Below are 22,757 nucleotides of genomic sequence, written 5' to 3'. Positions count from 1 at the left end.
TAAAGTTCACTCCATACAGGTGGAATTTAAATACTTCCATGTATAATCACACGTCGCACAAAAGTCCCATGTAATGCATATCTAAACAATGGGAAACTGTCATGTGCAGTGTAGTTGAGATTAGATATCAAAGTAATGGTAAGTTAGAATAATTTAAATAACATATTTAACCCCAAATTTACAATTTTGTAGGGGGTACACAAGTGTTATTTCCGGTACAATGGTGATTTGGGTTGTTAGCATTTGTTTCCGTATATTTAATGCGACAAACAAAATCATTTTTAGAAAGAGCTAAAAATATACATGATATGTTATGTGTTCCTTGTTTTTGAATTCATCGCATGGAGGGGGCGAGGGCGGATGGAGGAGGATTGTATTCGACTCTATGAACGCCATCATTGGTATGAAATATATAATTGCATGTTTGCATTTTCAAATCTAAAAAAAAATAATTAGCTGAGACAGTTTTTATATTGATATGGGTGGTTGTTTTTCTGTTATATGTCTTCTGATATATAACTTAAAATGATTAACAAAGCTAAACGGGATGTCTGCGCAGTTTTGACTTTCACGTTCAATACATTAGTGTTACAGTTGAAGAATCGTATATATGAAACGCCAAATAAAACTTTCATATGCTTAACTCCATATATATATATATATATATATATATATATATATATATATATATATATATATATATATATATATATATATATATACGTATAAAATTGTGACGAATGTATTCACTACACTGCACCATTGGATTATAATTGATACGGTAAAAATAGCTTAAGCAAACAAGATCTAAAAAATTCTTCTTATACAAGTTTATCAATAAATCTAATGCAGTTTACGCATAGTCACAAAGGATGCAAAAATATTGGTAATCCTCCAATAACTATTACTAACAATTATTCTAGAAAATTTCTAAAGCGGCAGGGACAATGTCCGCTTAAAAGATATATGTATGTAGAAAGACGAAGAGACGAATGGAAGGACAGACAGAAAGATAGAAAGAACTAACAGGCAGGGTGGTTCCAATCTAATCTATCTCCTGACTTATGGAATTAAAATTAATGCGCACTTGTTAGACAAAATATATTTGAGTATGGCAAAAAAATCAAACGAGTTCCGCTTCTTTCATATTGTTTTGCATAGTTCTTCATCATAGGGCACGACCTTTTTCTCGAGATGATGCCCTGTAATAAGATTTGGTGTAATAGTTGTTGTACGCGCCAAGGCATTTTTTTTTACATTTATGCAGCAATCGGTATTAATATTTCTATTTGAAAATCTGCCTTGTTAAGTAATGGGGGAATATATATAATAGTTATTTATAGTGTTACAATGGATAAGTTAAGAAAATAATTGTCCAAAATTTTTATCAATTAAAAAAAAAAAAAAAATCCCAGGATCCCATCGCTTGTATATTCGGCATCTCATATCATCAAGGTAGTATATATCTTTTCAAACTTATCAGCAATCATTTCTAGAAAGAATTTGAGATATGTTCAACTCAATGAAGTGTAAGTTGTTGTAAGAATCAGACAAAAAAAAATCAGAAACATATATGTAAACAAAACCCACTTATCTGACAATATAATTTAAGTCAAAGATACTTTCTTTTGATTACCGCTATAGCCTTGGTTCCCTTGATTACTCTTTCTCTTGAATGATACATCATTGTATCTCTGCATCACTGGAATTACTTAGAAATATTTCAATAAAATGTAAGACAAATGAGTTTTTCGGCTAAGTTATCGGGCCCTTCAATGTTAATTTCAGTGCATTTCTATGAAATTTTAACTCAATTTGAAAATGATATTCAAAACGATATGCTTTTTTCCCTTGCTTCTGATGGTGAAAATATTCAAATTTAATATTTAAAATTGTGGGTCTGTTCATAATATGTTTCACCCACTTCCTGATTCTTACAGAGACTGACACTAAATATGTAATAAGTGCATGATAGAAAACGTCATTTAACCAAAATTAGCATACAATTAAAATAAAATAACACCTTACTCATTTGGAAAAGAGAACAAAAGCTTCCATTATAAATAGGCCTAGGTACCTTCATGTTCATACCTAATGAATAGTCAATCGCTTTTGTTTTGTTTTTGCATTATCATTCCAGGAAAATTGTCTAAACGTGAGTGCCATATTAAGCGAACCAATATCCGTACAGGCAATAGCGTTCGTCAAGGAGCTTTCAGTTATGTATAACACTGGTAAGTATTAAAAAACTGTGATATGGACGATCTTAAATAAACGTTTTTTTTAATAAATTCAAGGGAAATAAATATAAATAAAATACAAATAAAATATTACTTCGTCAAGACCGAATAGTACTGCCCGAACATAAGAACACTAACTTGGGAATGTCAAAACTAAATATTTTGGACTTCCTGGTGGAAGGCTTGCCAAAATCGCAAGATTAGAATAATTAAGAACAAGTGATAAATGCGTTGTGAAGATCAAATGTAGTAATGTGGTGGGCAGTCCCAAGTGAACTGCTTACCCCTTTAACAATATTGTGTACTAACAACTGTCGGAAGAGTGTAGAAGAAGGGCCACTTGCATGTCATAGACACAGTAGTTGGCCTCCCAAAAGTGTTCAACAGCTATGTAATCTTGTCCATTGTTGACACTACATTTGATTTCTACAAAGAGATAATCTTACTTCCGATACGTCCCGCCAACGTAAACCATTTTAAAGTGATTCACAATGACATTTTCACATATAGACATGCATGTAAAACCATTTTTTAATTTTAGTTTGAAAACATAGGCTTCCCCGAAGGCTTAATTGGTTTCTAAAGTAAATGGACATTTAGGACAACGTTAGTGCCCACAATATCTTATGCTTTTGTACTTGGCAAAATTATCTCCATGTTATATTTCAAAATGCAAAATAACGTTATGAAGCCATTACTAATGATCAACTTTTCAGTTACCACTTTTGTTAAATCCGTCGAAAAGATTATAACAAAGTCACGGAAATTTCAATTATAAAATGAAGGTATATATAAAATAATATGTATATAGACATATATACAAGTGAATGGTATGGTAAACTGTTTTATAGCTACACCTCATGAAACGTGTAACGTTCCCAATTCCACGTGCAGGAAGCACACGAACCACGAAACACGATCCCACGAAACACGCACACGAAATACACGATAAATGAATGATCGTGTACGCCGGAAGTATTCATCTCAGTAATTAGTACATTTCGAAATCTAACTTGAAAAACGAAATTAATAATAATTTATGATATACAGTGTACGTGTTTGTCGTATTTTGTTGATTGCTAATATCTAACATGTAATTTTCTATTAATTTGTAGTATGCTTTAATAAACATTCGATATACACAATTTTTAAATGTCTATATATGTTTTCAAATAAAATCACGTTCCTTTTCATTACATCTCGTACATTGCGAAAACATTGTCATTGGTCTGGGAATATGAAAATGTTGATAAAATAATATTGAAGAAAAAATCTATAAAAAAAAATTAGTTGACAAAGTTGTTTTATCATACAATCATATCGCTTTCAAAATGAAATAAATAAAACTATTTTTATGTGTAAAATGTCCATGTTGAATTGGATCATTGTGATAAAACACTCTATTTTAAAATAATTTAGCTATTTTAACTAATGCGATACCAACTTATTGGTCTAAAAAATATTTTCTTGTTGGTATGAAATTTTTTTTTATACATAGTACACTACAAAAACATTTTCACTGGACTGGGAGTATGAAAATTTGAAATTTTATAATTTGTTGGTAAAATATACCCAACTTTTAGATAATAGAGTATTTTTGACTGATGCGATACCATCTGATTCCGAGATCGATAGTAGAGGAAACAATTGACCTAACTATACGACAAACGCGATGACTTTTCATTCCGTATTGACAACTTTCCTGTCGTCTGTGACAAAATCCCTTTTGCACCTGAGTATGGAGTTTTCATGTCACAACTCATAAATTATGCAGTAACTATGCAGACTTTTTTTGTATAGACTAGTTAGGGTTATGTTGCTGCAAGATTGAAGTCATCACTTCAGAAATTTTATGGTCGTCATAATGGATTCGTGGATCATTACGTTGTATCCATCTTCACTATGAAAACTGATTAGTTCAATATGTCAATAGTTTTTCTTTCCTCTTTCGTGTTACCTGGACTTGAATTTCCAAACACAACTCGGTGGGTGTTTTTAGAAAAGAAGAAGACGCTTATACTGGCGGAGCACCTGGTTCATGCTCTCAGTTTTTTTTGTTTTTGTTTGTTTTTGTTTTTGTTTTTGTTTTTTTGTTTTTTGTTTTGTTTTTGTTTGTTTTTTTTTTTGTGGAATCCGAGTTGCCCATTTACTTTTGTTACTTTATATGTTGGTTATTTTATGTTCTTTGTTGAGTGTGTCTATTTGCCTTGTTTGGTCATTATCCCTGGAGTACATTCTTTTGATTTCCGCTAGAATCGTGGTTCCTTTGATTACTCTTGATAGACATATATCCAGGCTACATGTTTAGGAACAAAAGACACCCATCTATTGTATTTTTAAATTATTATCGGATGCTTATTTTTTTAACCACCGGATCGGGACAATTCTTTATGTTTATGTTGCGTTTGATACATGTTACGTTAGTATTGTATTTTTGTAATATCTGATCGACAATCGACATGTATAAAACCTGAACAAATCTTTTCAAAAATAATAAAGGAATGAAATGGAATGAAAACATGAAAAAATAACAAAAAGGTTAAAATTCAAATTGGTATATTTTAAATAATAAACTTCCTTTATATTGATTATCGTTTGCTCTTTTAAAGGATTTTGGTTGGGAGGAATTAAACCGAACGATGAATGGATCTGGGGAACAAGTCTTTTACCAATGCAAACGGCGGACTGGGGACCAGGGTATCCGGACACTGACCCCGAAAAGCGTTGCATGCGTTTGAGGGCACAAGGATATATTTTCTGGGAAACCAGGTCATGTTCTAGTGGACGCAGTCATTTATGTGAAAGACCGTATGTAGCAATATTTACTATCAGTTGCTTATAAGGATACAGAATCTACGGAAAAATACTAGGAAACAAAGCTTCCTTATTATCTGTTTAGAGGTAGCAGTTCATTTAGACACTGCTTACGGTGATATTTTCTATATTTGGAAATGTGTATGTAAATCAACTAAATCAGAACTCCTAGAAAGTTGCTACATACAACTTATACATCAAACTGATAAACTTAGACTTGTTTTTTTTTTAAATAGAAATAAAAGTGACTTTGTTGACTTTTTTTAGACCTAAATAATCTCTACGAAAGACTGCAACTTAAATAGATTTCCAACTTGTATTTAGTTTAAGTATCTAATAGAAGATAAATTGTATGTGTAAAATTAGAGATTGAACAAAAAGAAAATTGAGGGCAGGATAATCTTTACAAGAGAGTTAATTAAGAGATAATGACTATGATTCATTTTGGACTTATTTCATTGAAAAATTTTTTCTTTAGAAATGCAAACATAATGTTTCTCGCAATAACGTGTAAACATATTTATCTCAAGTGTGCCAATTAAGAGTAGTTTGCCTAGTCATATCATCAGAAATCAAGCATTTGAACTTCACCTTTTATAACCAGCATCTAAATAATAATTAAATATACCGAATGTAATTAATCTTTTATTGCAATTTAGTTAATGTAGGTCAAGATAACCGGGTTTTTCGGGATATGTTAAAAAACTTAACCAGCGTTGCAATATTCTCTAAATGCTGATTGATTAGTGAGAAGCAGTGACTACTTTTTAAAGGTTATGACTACATATACAATTTTCCGCACATACGACCTCCCGCTCTTGAGGGAAACACATCACAAAGAAACCAGAGTCGGTTATGAAGAATTGGGCATGTCATTAGTAGTGTAAAAATGTCTTGTTGTATTATCATAATATTCTCGATTGTTTGTTTGTTTGTTTGTTTTTTTTTGTTGGTCAAATACACACGGACTTTTAGATTCACTATATCTCATAGACAAACGGAGGAAGAGATAATTTTTTTAAAGTTTTTTTTCTTTTTCAGAACATTATAAAGATTACAGAGTTATGCTCCTAACCAGTTAGGTCTTTCTTCAAATTCGTTTTCTGATTAACATTATAATGAAACTGACTACTTCATAAGTATTCGTTTTTCAACAATAACCTAAATGGTGGCTTCGGTAAATTTGTTTGTAAAGATTTTTAATAGGTTTTATGATTTTGCTTTTTGTGACTTATTTTCTCGTCAATTTAATTCGTTTAAATTTCTATGTATTGTATTGAAAAAAATACGAACATAGAAACAAAAGTAAATGAACAATTCGATCTCCAATAAAATATGACAGTATAGATCAGATGCATTGGTAGTACGAATCCTCTGATATTCGGAAAACAGTCGCCGAGTTGCTAAAAAAAGAAAAGCCCAGGGTAGAGAAAAGAGGAAAGAAAAACTATGACACGTTTAACAAATCGGTTCTCATTGTGCAGGTGGATACACCGTAACAATCCACGAGTTCATAATGACGACTAAACACTTCTGTAGTGGTGACTTCAATATGGTAGTAATATAACCAAAAGTATAATTGTAAAGAGTCTAGCGCCATACAAAAAGTCTGCGTAGTTATGGTAAGGTTTGGCATAACGTATGAGTTGTAATATGAAAACTCCATATGAAGGGGCTAAAGGAATGTTACCACAGATAAAAAGAAAGTTGACAATACGGAATGAAAAGCCATCGCGTTCATCGTGTAGTTTAGTCAATATTTTCTGTTTCCATCGATTTTTTAGTGTAGGTTAAGATATAAGGCTGAGTTCACAGTATCTGTTAGTATCTTTTATCTCAAGTTCTTTGTGACGATGAGATATATAACATCCCCGAAACTACGTTTATTTAACGATAATACAACAACTATATAGCCAAAATTGAGAGAAAAGAACATGGCTCAACGATGTTTCTTTCTTTGGATCAGATCAGCTATAGAGTCAGCCTCATAACAGAAGAGAAAAAGGTCAACGAGTAGAGGAACATAATTTATTCTAATTGAAATACCGGCTGTTTGTTGAAAAACGCGTCAATCACATTGGACAAATATGTTGTCGATACAAATTCCACCATTTGACAACACTTTCTTTGCTCTATTTGGAAGACGATGTGGAATGTTTTCTTAACAAACTATGTGGAATTTCTACCAAGTTCTGCGTATATGTATCTAGGTGTACCGTCTTTTCTTAAGAGTTACAACGGTGTATAATGTTTTCAGACTAATGGACTTTCTTGAAATGCCTACAAGTCTAATCTGCGGATATTGATACGTTAGTGTGAACATACTTTTGCTAATATTTCTATCAGATCGTAACTGTATCCTGTTTTCAAGTGTTTTTTTTCATTTACGTTTGATATCCTAGAATTGTCTATTTTATGCTTCGGTATTTTTTATTTTAGATATATAAAGTACTTACAGTTCTATTTAAAAAATATATTTGACTGAAAGTCTGTTACAACCTCATAAACTCTCCATTGTTTAATTGGTTCATATACTAGATAAATTAAGTAGTTGCACTGATTAGTAGAAATGCTACTGTATTGATTCTTCGTTCAAATGCTCTAGTACAAGAAGATTAGTCTAAAAGAAACAAACAAAACAAAAAGAAAACAAGATATAACCTGGATAAAAATCGAAATTGTTGCGCCAGTATGACATTACTAGTATAATGTGACAGACACAATATTTCCTATATTAATCTTTATGGAATTGTTTGATTTCCAATTTTATCAACCCAACTACTCTCGCTGGATAATCATAAAACTTAAACAAAATGATTAATATGCGTTTTCATCGTTCATTTGGAAATAACACTGTTACATTATAGGTTAAATGAAGCGTTTTGACTCACGTGGTGAGTAAGAATACACGTAATAAAGTATATGAACAACTTGATATCCATTGAAAATAAGGACATGGACTAGATGCAACAGTAGGGTACATGTAAAAGTCATCTGGTTTGCTAGAAAAAAAAACACCAAGTTACTCATAAAAATTAAGACCGGAGAAGACGAGAAAGGAAAGGAAAACTATGACACATTTAACAAATCTGAACTCATGGTGTAAATGGATACGCATATACGATGCATGAGTTCATGATGGCGACCATACATCTCTAGTGATGACTTCAATATTGTAGCAACATAACCCTGTTCCGTAAGTCTAATTGGAAGGAGTCTAGCGCGAAAATTCTTCGTTGTTAGCTTGCAAATAACGTTTGAGTTGTAATAATAATAAATAATCTTCATACGCAGGTGCTGAAAGAATGTTGGCACAGATGAAAAAAAAGTTAACAATACGGAATGAAAATTCATTGCGTTCGCCTTATTGTTTGGTAAATATAGTTTTCTTTGACCATCGATCTTTATGTGTAGGTCAGGATATTTTATTTCAAGTTCATTGCGGTATATATGATTTATAAAATCTGCAAAACTAGTCTCATTTTTATATTGGAAACTTAGATATAAGGATTTACCTAAACAATGTTCCTTCCTCTGGATCAGATCAGCTATAAAGTTTCTTAAATGAAAAGGAATATGTCAGCGAGTAGAGGAACACAATGTGTTCCCACTGGAATGCAAACCGTTTGTTGAAAAGGCGTCCATCACAACAGACAAATATGTTGTCGATACAAAAGTCCAGCATTTGACAACTACTTCTTTGCTATATTTGCACGATTTTGATTTTTATTTTTAAAAAGTAGGAGACTCCACCAAGCAATACATATTTGTATAGATAGTCTTTTGTGGAATAAAAACGATGTATAATGTTTTGGGGAACTGAACTGAGTATCCTTTCATGTTCAACGCCTGAATATAGTTGGAATATTGCTGCTCGGGCGTTAAACCCCAACAATCAAGAAATCAATCAATCGTTTGTTTTTACGTATGGAGTTAATAATGTAAAACCTCGGATACAAAAATATTGAACTAGGTGCTTGTATTTTTATCTAGACAATCGAACTAAAGAATCTTAGATACTGTAAACTATATTTTATGCTTGATTAAGTTTTGCAATAAAAACAACACGTGTGAGAGTAACAAATGTAGTTAAACTTGAGTGGAATTAAAAATGATATACACAAATAGAATATGAAATAACCAGCAATAATCTTGTAAAAGAAGTAAAGGTAAATGAGCAACCCTGATTCCTCTGAAATCTGGGTGCATGCACAAGGTATACCAGTTGGGTAAGCCGTCTGTGTTTTTTCTTTTAATTTTTGAAACAAACGCCACGATTTGCATAATATGTCATGTCCTCAAAGTAATCTTTTGTTTGGAAAGTGTTTTATGTTTATCTAAGAATGATTTGTAATGATGTTTTATTGGTGGATTTCACTTTAACATTATAGAGTAAAACAAACAAATACTTACAATAATCAGGTGTATATCAACGTATTAATTTATTCCACAAAAACATATTTGATATAGGATGACAACTATGTTGGTTTGTTATGTCATCTGTCTGTTTACTTAACTGTCAAATTAAAATATATGAATATTCTACTGGCTTTTACATTTTATAATAATCTATGCTATTTTTTCACAAAGTACATGGAAGACAGTAATTGTCGATTCATGTCGGAAACGTTGATATAAATCAATGAAAAGAAATTAAATAAAAATAATGATAATATGTTTCAAATTAAAAAAAAAATATGTAATTGAACACGATAGTGCAATGAATTAGCACAGCGGATATAGATTAATATACAACTGTGGAACTACCCAACACTTGACTATGCTTGTGCATAATTAATCAAAAAGAAAAAAAGAATTTCTTAATAGTAGTAAGAACGACTCATTGAAACAACCATTGACATAATAGTGATGCAAGCATATTGGAAAATGCTCATTATACAAACACCCAAGGCAATCATATTTTATTGAAAAAACAAAAACAAACAATCAAATAAACCAAACAAACAAAATAAAGCAAAAACAAAAGAAATAATAAAAAAAAAAATGTTAAAAATGGCCGGCTTTATATCGTCTTCAGCTACGTCTTAAACTATACTAAGTATACGGTCTCACACATGATTTCAAAATCATCCTTCAAATATACAGAAGAAGATGTTTAAAATATGCTGTAAATTTAAATCGACAACATATTTGTCCAATGTGGTGGACGCGTTTTTCAACAAGGGGTCGGCATTCCAATGGGAACAAATTGTGCTCCTCTAATTGCCGACCTATTCCTTCACTCTTACGAGGCTGACTTTATTGCTGATCTGATCCAGAGGAAAGAATATCGTTCAGCTAGATCCTTTAATCTCAGTTTCCGCTATAAAGATGACGTATTATCTTTAAAAATTCTAATTTCGAGGATTTGATACATTGCATCTACCCCAAAAGACTTGAGATAAAGGATACTACACACACTGTGAAGTCAGTCCATATCTTGCCCTACACTTAGACATCGATGGGAAAGGAAAACTATTTACCAAACTTGATGACATTTCATTCAAAATTGTCAACTTCCCTTTCGTCTGTGGTAACACCCCTTCAGCACCTGCGTATGGAGTGTTCATATCACAACTCATAAGTTATGCCACAGCTTGTCGAGACTACGCAGACTCTTTGTATCGCGCTGGAATTCTAACAAATAGGCTTCTGGAGCAGGGTTATGTTGCTACAAGTCTGAAGGCATCACTACAAAAAATTTATGGCCGTCATCATGAACTAGTGGATCGATACGGTGTATCCTTCTGCACCATGAAAACTGATTTATTCAACGTGTCATAGTTTTCCTTTCATCTTTCGTCTACCCCGGACTTGACTTTTTATGAGCAACTCGGCAGGTGTTTCTAGAAAAGCAGAGGACGCTTACCCTACCGGTGCACCTGGTCCATGCTCCCAGTCCGAGTTGCTCTTTTGCTTTTGTTACTTTGCATGTATGAGTTTAGTTACTCTGTGTTTTTTTGTTGTGTATGTCTGTTTTCCATGTCGTGTCTTTGTCCCTGGATTACATTCTTTTGATTACTTTATAAACTTGGTTCCCTTGAGGTTCAGCGTAGGACTTTGCAAGAATTCATTCCACACATACAATATAGCAAAAACAACTTCTCTATTCGGTTATTTATATTGTGCATGTAGATAATTTTTTATTCATTTGTTTGTTTTTTTTTTTTTTTTTTTGTATTCGAGTTGCTCATTTGCTGTTGTTACTTTGTATGTATGATTTTATCCTGCAATGAGGTTATTTGTTATACGGATAAAGGTATACGGTTATTTTTTGCTGTATCCGTACATTAGCAGGTTATAGACTGGTTCCTCCCACTCACGTGATCGGCGGAACTATTTTTTTCTGGTATGCATAAATTAATAATGGGCGCCAAATTGCGATTGCGTATCCGGTTAATTTCTTTTTCGCCGTTTTGTTTTGTTCTCACTTTTTTTTAGCTGTATGAAATAAAAGATGTTATTTAAATTCAAGAATGATTTTGTTTGTATTTTTTTACCGTCATATATATGACAAATCCCAAATCTCGTTCAGATTTGATTCATTATCAGTTTGCAGGCGACTTCCCCTGTCATTCCAGTCATGTCGGACTCGAAGCCAGAGTGTCACAATTTAACATTAACTGGTCCCCACTTAAAGAAATTGGCGCATTGCAATATCATACCTCTTGAAGAGACAAATGACCAAGACACTGTTATTCGATTTATTACTGCCTAAACCACAAAATAATGAACCAGAGAAACACTACATTATAGATCTGCCCATACATCTGCCTCCTTTTCTTCAAAAATCTAGAAAAAATATTTGAAATCCCAGAGAAACTAGTGTACAAATTACACCCCTGAAATCTACTGCCATATGCCAAACAGAAACAAGTCAGCGTCCACCTCTACACATGGAAACACAATCTCCCATTATCACATCCTGTCGCAGACCAGCTGAAACCGCTCCATATCCTGAATCTGAATTGAAATATATACAAAATTATATGCATAATAATAAACAGCTTGAAAATAACATTCCCACAGCTCAAATCCATCTAAATCTAAAAAAAATCAGATCTAAACACAAATGTTGAAAAGCAATATAATCCAGATTTCATATTAGTGATATAAACAAATAAATCAATGGTCAAGAAAATAAAAACACACAAAAGTACACTTTATTTGAAGTAGCCATGTTTACAAATTTCCTGACAGAAATTAAAATTGAAACCAGAGAAATACAAACCATACCACAAGTGGAGTTGGTTTCGCTCCTGACCAACTTCATTTTAAAAAAAGAAAGAAAGACGGGACTGAGTATTAACCTTCCTCCTTACGTGGCGTTATAGGGAGCATAGACAGAAAACTTAAGCGCCAAAAATATGGGTATTGTATTCTGGGAGAAGGATTCAAAACAAATGATAATTTTACCAGTAATGCTCTGATGGCAAAACAAAAAGTTTTTAAACAACAAGAGAAAGGAAATTAGCCCAAAAGATCACAGTCAATTACCGATAAGGAGATCAATATGTTATACGAGAAGGATCTTTTAGGAAATGCAAATCCAGAGGCCTTGATAAACACATTATGGCTAAATAATACAGTTGACTCTGGGTTGAGAGGTGTTAATTAACACTACAGTGTCTCGGGTTTGTAATACATACATGTATTAAACAATATTTTACTTAATATTGGACCTTTTCAAAACTTTTCATGTTAAAGAATGTCAAATTCAAATACATTCAAACAGAAAATGCCTGTTCCAAGAGAGGAAGATGATCGCATTGTACCATGGAAATCTATCGATTATAAAATAATAAATTTTAAAGCGTCAACATAAATGTACATACAGATACGATCACTTTAACCCTCTTCGATCCTGTCAGGATTCGCTGTCATAGAACAGTTCTAAACTGTCAGAAACTGTCCTGTCCCACGACACACCTTGTCAGGGTCTGTCAGGGCTTTGGACAAGCTCTGTCGTAATCTGTCATGAGTCCTGACACCTTCCTGTCAGGAGCTGTTCTAGGTAGAATAGATACAAAGATTAGAAGAATTCCTGACAGATTCTGACAGTCATTAGCTCGAGAAAACTTCTCTGACTGAATTACATACAGTACATATACGTGATTCCGAAAAAAGGCGTGGCCCCCGAATCCGTTTATAGGACGGGAAGGAAGCCGTGCTATGTTTAAATTTGATTTTTTTTTCAAATTACCCGACTTATATGTATGACATGCAGTACAAACAAAAAAATATTGCCTGCCGTTCCTGCTACGCCCCTGACTTTACAGAATTTGTACTGAATTCTTTTGGTTGTATATATATTGTCAATTTTAAACAGTTGATACGGATATTTTAGACTTTTATGGAACTTTAAAGTGCTAGCACTAATACATTTTGCATTTTTGAAGAATTTTGACTCAAATAAATATGTCACTGCCATTATATGGTAGTTATATGGAAAAAGTTAGAATTTTAGTCAATACGTTTATATCCTCAAGCAAATTAAAAGTGTGCACACTCATGCATTTTGCAAGAATATGACATTTTTGAAGAATTTTGACTCAAATTAATATGTCACAGCCACTAAATGATAGTTATAATGAAAAATTTAGAATTTTAGTAATTAATTTTAGACCTTCATTGAAATTGAAAGTGTGCACACTCATACATTTTGCAAGAATATGAATTTTTTAAAGAATTTTGACTCAAAATAATGTGTCACAGGGGCCAAATGATAGTAATATTGAAATAGCATTTTAATCATTAATTTTAGACCCTCATGGAAATTTAAAGTGCTCGCACTCATACATTTTGCAAGAATATGACAGAAAAGTATGCGTCACAGTCACCCACATGATAGTTGTATTTAAAAAAATTAGCATTTTAGTCAATAGTTTTAGACCATTATGAAAACTATAACTGCTAGCTCTCATACGTTTTAAAGAATTTTTACTGAAACAAAGGTGTCACAGTCACTAATATGAAACTAACAGTTTTAATGTCTACATTTTCTACATATAAGACCTTGTAGGTAAATTGGAAATCTTTACACTCATATTGGTTACTAAAAGTGGCATTTTGAAAAAAAATTCACCGAAATGTATAGGTATCAGTCACCCATTTAATGCTAAAATTGTCAATTTTAATATGTTTAAAAGAAAATTTTTGTCGTTCCCTCCGCTTTGCAAATTTGACAGTTCTAACATCGTTGGGAATTTTTCAGACCCTTCTATAAGTTTACGTTATCTTCCCTGTATCAATGTGATTCGATGGAGCAGGTAGAGAATAGAGTCGTCACATTCTGAGACGTTGTATAATATTGATGTGTTGTGGTGTTGTGACATGCATCATTAATTTGATCCTCTATCCTACATAATAACACCTAGATGAACTGTCCCGTACTACCATACATCGTGTACTAAGTTACAGCCCTAGATTAATCCTACGAGGAGGAATGACCCAGTCAGCGAAAGCTATATTTTACATGGCCGAGTGGTCTAGGGGGCTGGACTTAGTGCAGGCGGTGTTGCCATAGATGTCACAGCGGTACAAGTTCGAGTCCCGCGGAGGGAACGACAAAAATTTGCTTCGCAAATTTGACAGTTTTAACATCGTTGGGAATTTTTCAGACCCTTCTATAAGTTTACGTTATCTTCCCTGTATCAATTTGATTCGATGGAGCAGTGTAGAGAATAGAGTCGTCACATTCTGAGACTTTGTATGTCAGGAACTGTCCAGGGGTGTGACAGTTTAGAATAGCTTTTCGTATTTTCTTTGTCACGACCCATGACAAAAATATCATACATTCATGGTTTAAATTCAAATAGAACTTTTCATAGGTTGTGCTTGGAAGGAAATTTTGTAATTACGGCTTTTGCATGTAAATATACGTACACATATGCAGACACAAAATAATTTGGAATTGTAGAAAATTTATCATATGTCAATTTACATAAATGACACAGTTATACTTGTGTCAACGTGCACTACATGTAATATATATATTGAATAATTCCATTCTTACACTTTTCAAATTAGCAATCCAGTGTAAATATGTATATGTAAATACAAAAAAGTACATGTAAATGTATTTGATTATCAGATCATATATACATTTTCATTCTGATTTATAAAACACTTTAACCATTCACTTATATTTTACACTACATTGAATATTTTCCGATTTTACAAAATAGATTTGTAAGAAATCCATGTGCGTACACAGGAGGATTATTTGTTTACATTTTCTTGTCAATAAATTCATATTAAAAATGCAATATATACTAAATTCTATGGGCATCTTCATTTCATGCACATATATCATCTGATATGAATATTAATATCCTAAGCATACTTCCTGTTCCCATAATTAATGCTGTCATATCATTCCACGGTTCACAAAAAGGATTTGACAAACATAATCCAACAATGTCAAGTCCATATGTATGGGTAGCATATACTGGTAAATACGTCCAACCACCAATGGCAATCTACAAAATGACAAATATGCATTAGTTTTCTGGAATATTAACAATAATCAAGAAATAAAAATCAACTGGTACATTTTGTTTATCAGATGTGTAGTGTTTATTAGTATGAATACAGGTGGTGTATACTCTGGTAGCAAAACTTGCTTCATCGCAGCGACATCACTCTCAAGTTGAATTTTATTAATCTTTTCTGCGAAGACTCGTTATTTCAGGTTGTGATATATCTAGTGACGGAAATAATACCATCACTTCGCTGTCGTAAACGAAGTATAAACCAAGCTTAATGCTTGCTTCCAAACATGATGGAAAAGCTCGCAAACTAATGTTTAAGTTTATTCTAATAAATATTATTTCGAGATGGGTTGATGTCAGTTTAATGACAGGATCTGACGGCAGCAAATATCTTGAAATGAACGAGAGACAGACATAAAGAAGAACAGGAAACAGCATTTCAGACATCCGTTAAGTCACTCCACGAATGTACGAAAACTTCAACGTTGCATTGTATGAATTTTATAAGTTAAAGTGACCTTCGTCATGTAGCGGGACGGATGACCTATTCTATCTAGCACCCATGGAGTACAAACAGTCAGAAGTTTGTTTCATTAGGCAATAAATGGGAGAAAGAAAACTTTCATTATTGATGAAATTATGAAAAAGAAAGCCGGACTAAACAAAGACAAGATACTAACAAGTTACAGTGCTCGAAAATATCTAGTAAGTAAATTAAGGGGAAATGACATTTATGCAAAAGATATAATGCAAATTTCTGGACATAAAAACGTCGCGTCTGTTAATAATTACAAACAGTGCCATGCCCGAGATTAAACACAAACAAAGTTTTAATATTCTCAGCAATACAAACAGGGGAACAATGACAATTCACGAAAAAGAAAATCATACCTGGTGTCCGAAACGTGTTGCCATCGTCAGTTCCTCCGCCGGTGTTTGTTCATTCGCAGCCCGCTATACAAAACTCAAAACTTTCCTTCAACATCCGTTCAACATCCTCACAATCTCGGTTTACCATCGTCACCGATTTGCGCCCAATCTTAATCAAACCATCGAGTAACGTCGATGTTTTATGACGTCAGTCTGAATGTTTGCACACTTAATGTGTACATGCATCCGCCAAATCAACAGTAACATTGACCTTCCTCACAAAATTAAAAAAAACCTTAATATTCTTAAAATCGACTTAACAATATTTAAAATATTTGTATATATTGTTCATATTTTGATTTGTCTCTTGGCAATAAATAAACTCTAATAAATTGCTTATTTTCTTCACACAGCTTTGACGTATTATATGATGCGGAATAAATTTCAATCTTTACTGAGTAATGTACCATATGTATTAATTTTTTTCCGGTTTAACGATCGTGGCTCCTCCGGGGATATGCATTTTAAAATTTTATTTTAAAATGTGCACACGCTCAAAATTATTTACATAACAGAATAAAAGCAATATACGTACATTGTCGAAAATTATTGAAAATATGAGTATTCGGCTTGGAACGGGGGAAATAGCTCGCATTTCCTACCTGTTCCGTCGCCTCATCACATATCTGCAATTATTTTCGACAATGTACCTATATTGTATATTAAGTAACTTCATGTTCTTTGTTGTATATGTCTCTTTCCCATGCCTGGTCTTTGTCCCTGGATTACATTCCTTTGATTACCCCTATGACTTAGGTTTTCTTGAATATTCTTTGAAGTAATGGCCTTGTACTGGGATTTTGGCGTATTTAATTTGCACTATTGTTGACGCCTCGGTATTTCTTACTGATATTTTGAATGGTAATTTTAAGTTAATTGAAGCAAATTTATTGATTTAAAAAATACCGTAATATGTGTTAAAACAAATAAATTGTATCATTGGTTAGTGGTTTTCATTCTTTCCTATTCAATGTTCCCTTTCCAGTCCAAATTCCCTTTTTACCAATCTCCTATTCTATGGAACAAGTGGATGGGGAATGGAATTTTCGGATGAGGACTGGGAAATTTTAATAAACATTTGTTTTTTAAAGTATTTATTGATATAAAAAAAGTATTACATTTAATTAAAAATCACAGTTGATTTAAATGTTGAAGAATTTGAAATTATAAAATTTAAATTTGTAATGTAAATATCTGAATAAAATATGCAATGGGGAATTTTCAAAGGGGATGGGGTCACAATGGGGAATGAGGGACGGTATATGGTGCAAGTGGGAATTTAATGGAAAATTAAGAGCTACCATGGAATGGAAAATTTCCTCACACCAACTTTATATTGGAGGTTGGGTTTCTGGGTAACTCAGCTCATTTCTACAAAATTAAAAACTGAGAACAAACCTTACCTTTCATGAAATGGAAGTAAGTTTTTTTTTCTTTAAATATTTAAATCTGCGCGTTCAAAACAATTAGAGGTAATGATTGTAAAATAAACGATTTTAGACTAAAAATATGATCGACGGAGCTCAGTCTTTATTTACGATGCACCGCGATTTTGCTATGGGAAGCCACGGCCATTTTCAAATAATTTTTGAAAAAATAGATAAATATAAAATCCTATCCATCGACGTTTCAAAAGACAAAACAGAGCCTTCGCACTTGCGCAGTAGACTACTCCAGTGTCGACATTTTTTTTACATTTCCGTCAGAAATTTTAGCCGTTAAAAATTCTGCTTTTAAATTCTTAATTTTGAATTATACAGTTTGTCATATAATGTTCACCAAGGATTAAGGGTTAAATGAAAAGCCACATGTTAAATTTGTTTACTGTAACATGAGAAATAAAAATATGTACACTTTCCAGTCATGAATCACATTTTAAATGATTATTATTGGGAGTGCTACTTAAGTAGTAATGGAAACTTGAGCTATATAGTAAGTGGTCTTTACTAAATTAAATGATACTCCTTGAAACATGTGAACAGCATGTAAATGTCTTTTTTTATAGTTATATATGCTTGATATGTTTTTACTCTTCATTAAGGTTTCATACTTATTATATAGAAATAAGAATACTTTATCTAAACAAATAATGTGAAATATGTTTAGTTATTATTGTGGCGATATGTTTATCTACACAGCAATGATTTCTTCTGAATCAAAATTATCAATAGTATTATTAGAACATTAATTTTGATTTTCGTTCTCACAACAAATTTTTGTAAATTAAATTCTGCTACTCGATATTGTAAAGTTTTATTCAAATTCATTTCTTGTATGTACATAACAGTAGAAGTTACATATTCCAACTAAAAACCAAAAAGTAACAAAGTCCTTTTTCGTCAAACCCTCCTAAATGAATGCATTTGCAGCTGAAAATGATTATCCAATTAATGTAGCTACTCTTCTTTACATGATGTTTAAGTGTTAGTAGAAATTTGTTTCATTTACATTTATGTGGGAAATACTTGATCAAGTGCAAAATATCGATCGTTTGTTTTACAAAATTCAACTGCCATCTATGTCTACAATTTTTTTTCTCACAATTTCACATTCAAAATTGCATTGCGCACAATACATAATTGAGCATATACATGCAAAAATACGGTATTTGAATGGGACAAAATGTGTGGCTTTGCTGGACGTGCTTTGTCAATGTCCGCTGCAAAGTACATGTACATTCTGTATTTTAGGCATTATCTTAATTCTTTTTGTAATGCAGCAATGACAAAAACCAATAAAACTGAGTTAAAATGGCTTAATATTTTAAGTCTTACTTTATTAATAATGTACCCTTTTAAATCCCACTATATGTAAATAGTTGTCTTAGATAAGTATGGGCATGGCAAAAAAAAAAAAAAAAAATAGAATGACCCTTATGTATTTAATAATTGAATACTATGTTACGGATCCATGGAAATATTATATATAAGTTGTTCTCTTTATTTTTGTATTGCAAGATGAAGTGTTATGTATATGGAGGTAAAGACAAGATAAAAACTGGAGTAAAAGCTGGACAGCGAGTGATCCGACCAATAATTGATTACACAAGGCAAACAAATACGAACTTTTCTAAAGGAGCGAATAAATACAATGTAATCAGTATAGTTACATCAGCGAATCTAAATGACTCGTCAATTATACCTACGATTAACTTAAGGACGAAAACTCAATCCCCTGGTACAACACCAACTGTGAAACCGTTATCGCGATGTCTCAGGTCAGTGCAGACGTCTTGACAACACAGAAAGAGGTGTTTCTTTATATACTTTAAATTGCTGATCTGTTTAGAATGAAACACTGTCTATCTACAACTTCATTCTATCGAATAGGGTTGATATTGTCGCATTAACTGAGACATGGCTTGGATCATCTATTGACAAAACTGTAATTTCCGAACAGAAGCCAGATGGTTATAGTTTACATCATGGTTCACGTCAATCCTGAAGAGGGGGTGGTGTTGCGCTCATATTTAACTGATTTAAAAGTTGAAACTGTTTCATCGAGAGGAGAGTTCACGCACTTCGAGATATTAGAGTGCATGATCCATAGCGAACAGAACCGCGTCCGATTATGTGTGATATATCGTCCACCACCATCTTAGTCAATTTACCAAAAAAATTTGTGTTTTTCGATGAATGGATAGATTTTCTAGATATCGTAACTGTCAATCCCGATGAACTTGTTATTACTGGTGACCTCAATTTTCATCTAGATAATTATGCAAATGGCGATACAAAGCATTTTTTTTTTCAATCACTCAAGGACCATGGGCTCTTTCAACATATTTCGGACGATACTCATAAACATGGTCACACACTAGAAATCAGAGAAAATACATCGATTCTCCGGGGACAACCGTTTTTTTTTTTTTTCTACCCAAAATTATCTGATCGTCATGGGCACGTAACTTGTGAGAAAAAAACGAGAAACATTATCATATCGGAAATATATCTAAGACTGATTTTGTTCAAAATGTCAACCTGTCGCATGCACTCCAAATTCCGACTGATATCGTCGAAGATCTTGTGTCGACGTATGCGTTGGAATTTTCTGGAATTATAAACGATCATGCTCCTATGCAGAAAAAGGAAATAACCGTTCGACCTATTACTGAATGGTACACTGATGAACTGCAATTAGCAAAACGTGAATGTCGGAAAGCCGAACGCATGATGAGAAAAACAATAGGAAGATTTATCAGGAACAGTGTAGAGTTTCAAGTCGGCTTCTATACAAAAGTAAAACGGACTTCTACTCCAACAAAATAACGGAAATTGGTGGTGATCAGAAAGAACTTTATAACCTCAGACACATTCTACTGGGTTACGAGCGTGAAGTAATTCTACCATCCCACGAGAGTGAACAACAACTCGCAGACACTTTTGGTGAATTTTTCATGGGAAAAATAGAAACGATCCGAAATGATTTATATGCATCTCATGTTTCTGAAAATTGTAACGTGTTGAGATCCGACATCAAATTCGATGGTATTCCACTGACATATTTTACACCTGTGTCAGGTGATGTAATTCGAAAAATCATCCAGAAAGCTCCGGCAAAGTCGTGTGAATTGGACCCGATCCCGACTTTTTTGCTAAAAATTGTTTAGACAGCGTTAACAAGTTTGTGATGATAATCATCAACATATCTTTAGCAGACAAATATGATCCAAAGGATTTTAAAGAGGCGATTGTTAGACCGCTCTTGAAAAAATCAGGTCTTTTTATTTTGTCTTTTGTATCAAAGATATTGGAAAAAGTAGTCGCTTCACGTTCATCTACAACACAATTTTCTCTTAGACAATCTTCAGTCAGCATATCGTACCGGCCATTTTCCGGCCATTCTACCGAGAAACCTTTATTGCGGGTACATCATGATCTCACCACATCATTTGATTGCAAAGGGTAATCAAGAGAACCAAGGTTATAGCGGTAATCAAAAGAATGTAATCCAGGGACAAAGACCAGACATGGAAAACAGACATACACAACAAAGAACATAAAGTAACTAAAATCATACATACAAAGTAACAAAAGCAAATGAGCAACTCTGACTCCACTAAAAACTGGGAGCATGGACCAGGTGCACCTGTAGGGTAAGCGTCCTGTGCTTTTCTAGAAACAGTCAAGTCCGGGGTAGACAAACGAGGAAAAGAAAACTATGACCCGTTGAAAAAATCAGTTTTCATGGTGTAGATGGATACACCATAACGAGTTCATGATGACGACCATAGAACTTCTGCAGTGATGAATTCAACTCATGTGTCGTACTTGTGATGGTAGATCTTTCCGCTGTGTTCAACGTGATAGGCGACGACATTCTATTTCAACTTCTTGAATATTTGTATAAAATAACCGGGTTATTGCTAGCTTGCATTAGATCTTACATAGACTTTAGAACACAGCGTAATGCGATTGATTCTGTTTTATCCAAAGGTATGCGGCCAAAGTATGGTGTTCATCAGGGATCCGTTTTAGGCCCTAGATTGTACTGTCTCTTTTCAAAACCGATTGGGGAAATATGTAGGCAGCATGATATTATGGACCATCACTGTTATGCTGATGACACCCAGATATACCTCATTATTAAACCGCAAAAGACCTGGACTGATATATCGAATAGAATTGAGGCGTGTTTGGCCGATATAAGTGACTGGATGAAATCGAATCTCTTAAAACTCAATCAGGATAAAACCGAGTTGGTAGTTTTTGCGCCTAAACATCGAGTGAAGGATTTTGCCAACTGTAAACTTTCATTCGATGGAACTGTTGTCAGTGACGTACCATGTGTGAAAAACCTCAGCGTATTTTTCGACCAATCCCTTACAATGGAAAAACAAGTTAGTGCTATTTCAGTCTTGTTTTCACCAGATCAGAAACATTAGATTCATCCGCAACTATATCACCGACGATGCATGCAAAACTCTCGTCAACTCGCTAGTCACATCCCGTTTATATTACGGAAATGCGTTGTTGTATGGACTTCCAAATCTTTTATTGAATAAGCTACAGAGAGTGCAAAATACGTCAACCCGCTTAATATCAAGAACTAAGAAATGGATCATATTACATTTATTCTCATCGATTTACATTGGCTTCCAGTGAACTACCGCTGCCGATATATGATCTTATTGCATGTTAATAAATCACTCCACGGTAGTGCTCCTGTATATTTGCAAGAACTAGTAAGTGCATGCCAGCCGATCCGTTCCTTACGATCTGTAAACAGTTGTACCATCAAACCACCACGTGTTCGAACCAAGACCTACGGAGAAAGACGT

At 33.3% G+C, this 22,757-nt stretch overlaps 1 protein-coding gene across 4 annotated transcripts; it reads left to right on the top strand.

Moving 5' to 3' along the window:
• LOC148613208 (E-selectin-like) lies at positions 1-9,597 on the top strand. Of its 4 annotated transcripts, none has more exons than XR_015923290.1 (5): positions 2-138; positions 2,141-2,234; positions 4,850-5,048; positions 6,096-6,231; positions 7,021-9,597. XR_015923290.1 is itself a non-coding variant. In XM_088586445.1 (5 exons), the coding sequence occupies exons 1-4, from the start codon at positions 136-138 to the stop codon at positions 6,103-6,105; spliced, it is 306 nt and encodes a 101-aa protein (XP_088442571.1). In that variant the 5' UTR covers positions 2-135; the 3' UTR covers positions 6,106-6,131; positions 7,021-9,597. The 4 variants fall into 4 exon arrangements, 2 of the variants coding, with proteins under 2 accessions (XP_088442571.1, XP_088442570.1); XM_088586445.1 differs by having other exon boundaries at positions 6,096-6,131; XR_015923291.1 differs by having other exon boundaries at positions 1-138; positions 924-2,234; positions 6,096-9,597.
• The last annotated feature ends 13,160 nt before the right edge of the window (positions 9,598-22,757 follow it).

The sequence above is a fragment of the Perna viridis genome, chromosome 6 (assembly GCF_037379345.1).
Source record: "Perna viridis isolate PV_CMFRI_1.1 ecotype Kerala chromosome 6, ASM3737934v1, whole genome shotgun sequence".
NCBI lineage: Eukaryota > Metazoa > Mollusca > Bivalvia > Mytilida > Mytilidae > Perna > Perna viridis.
The sequence above is the reverse complement of the archived record's forward strand: the minus strand, read 5'-3'. Positions and strand labels throughout refer to the sequence as shown.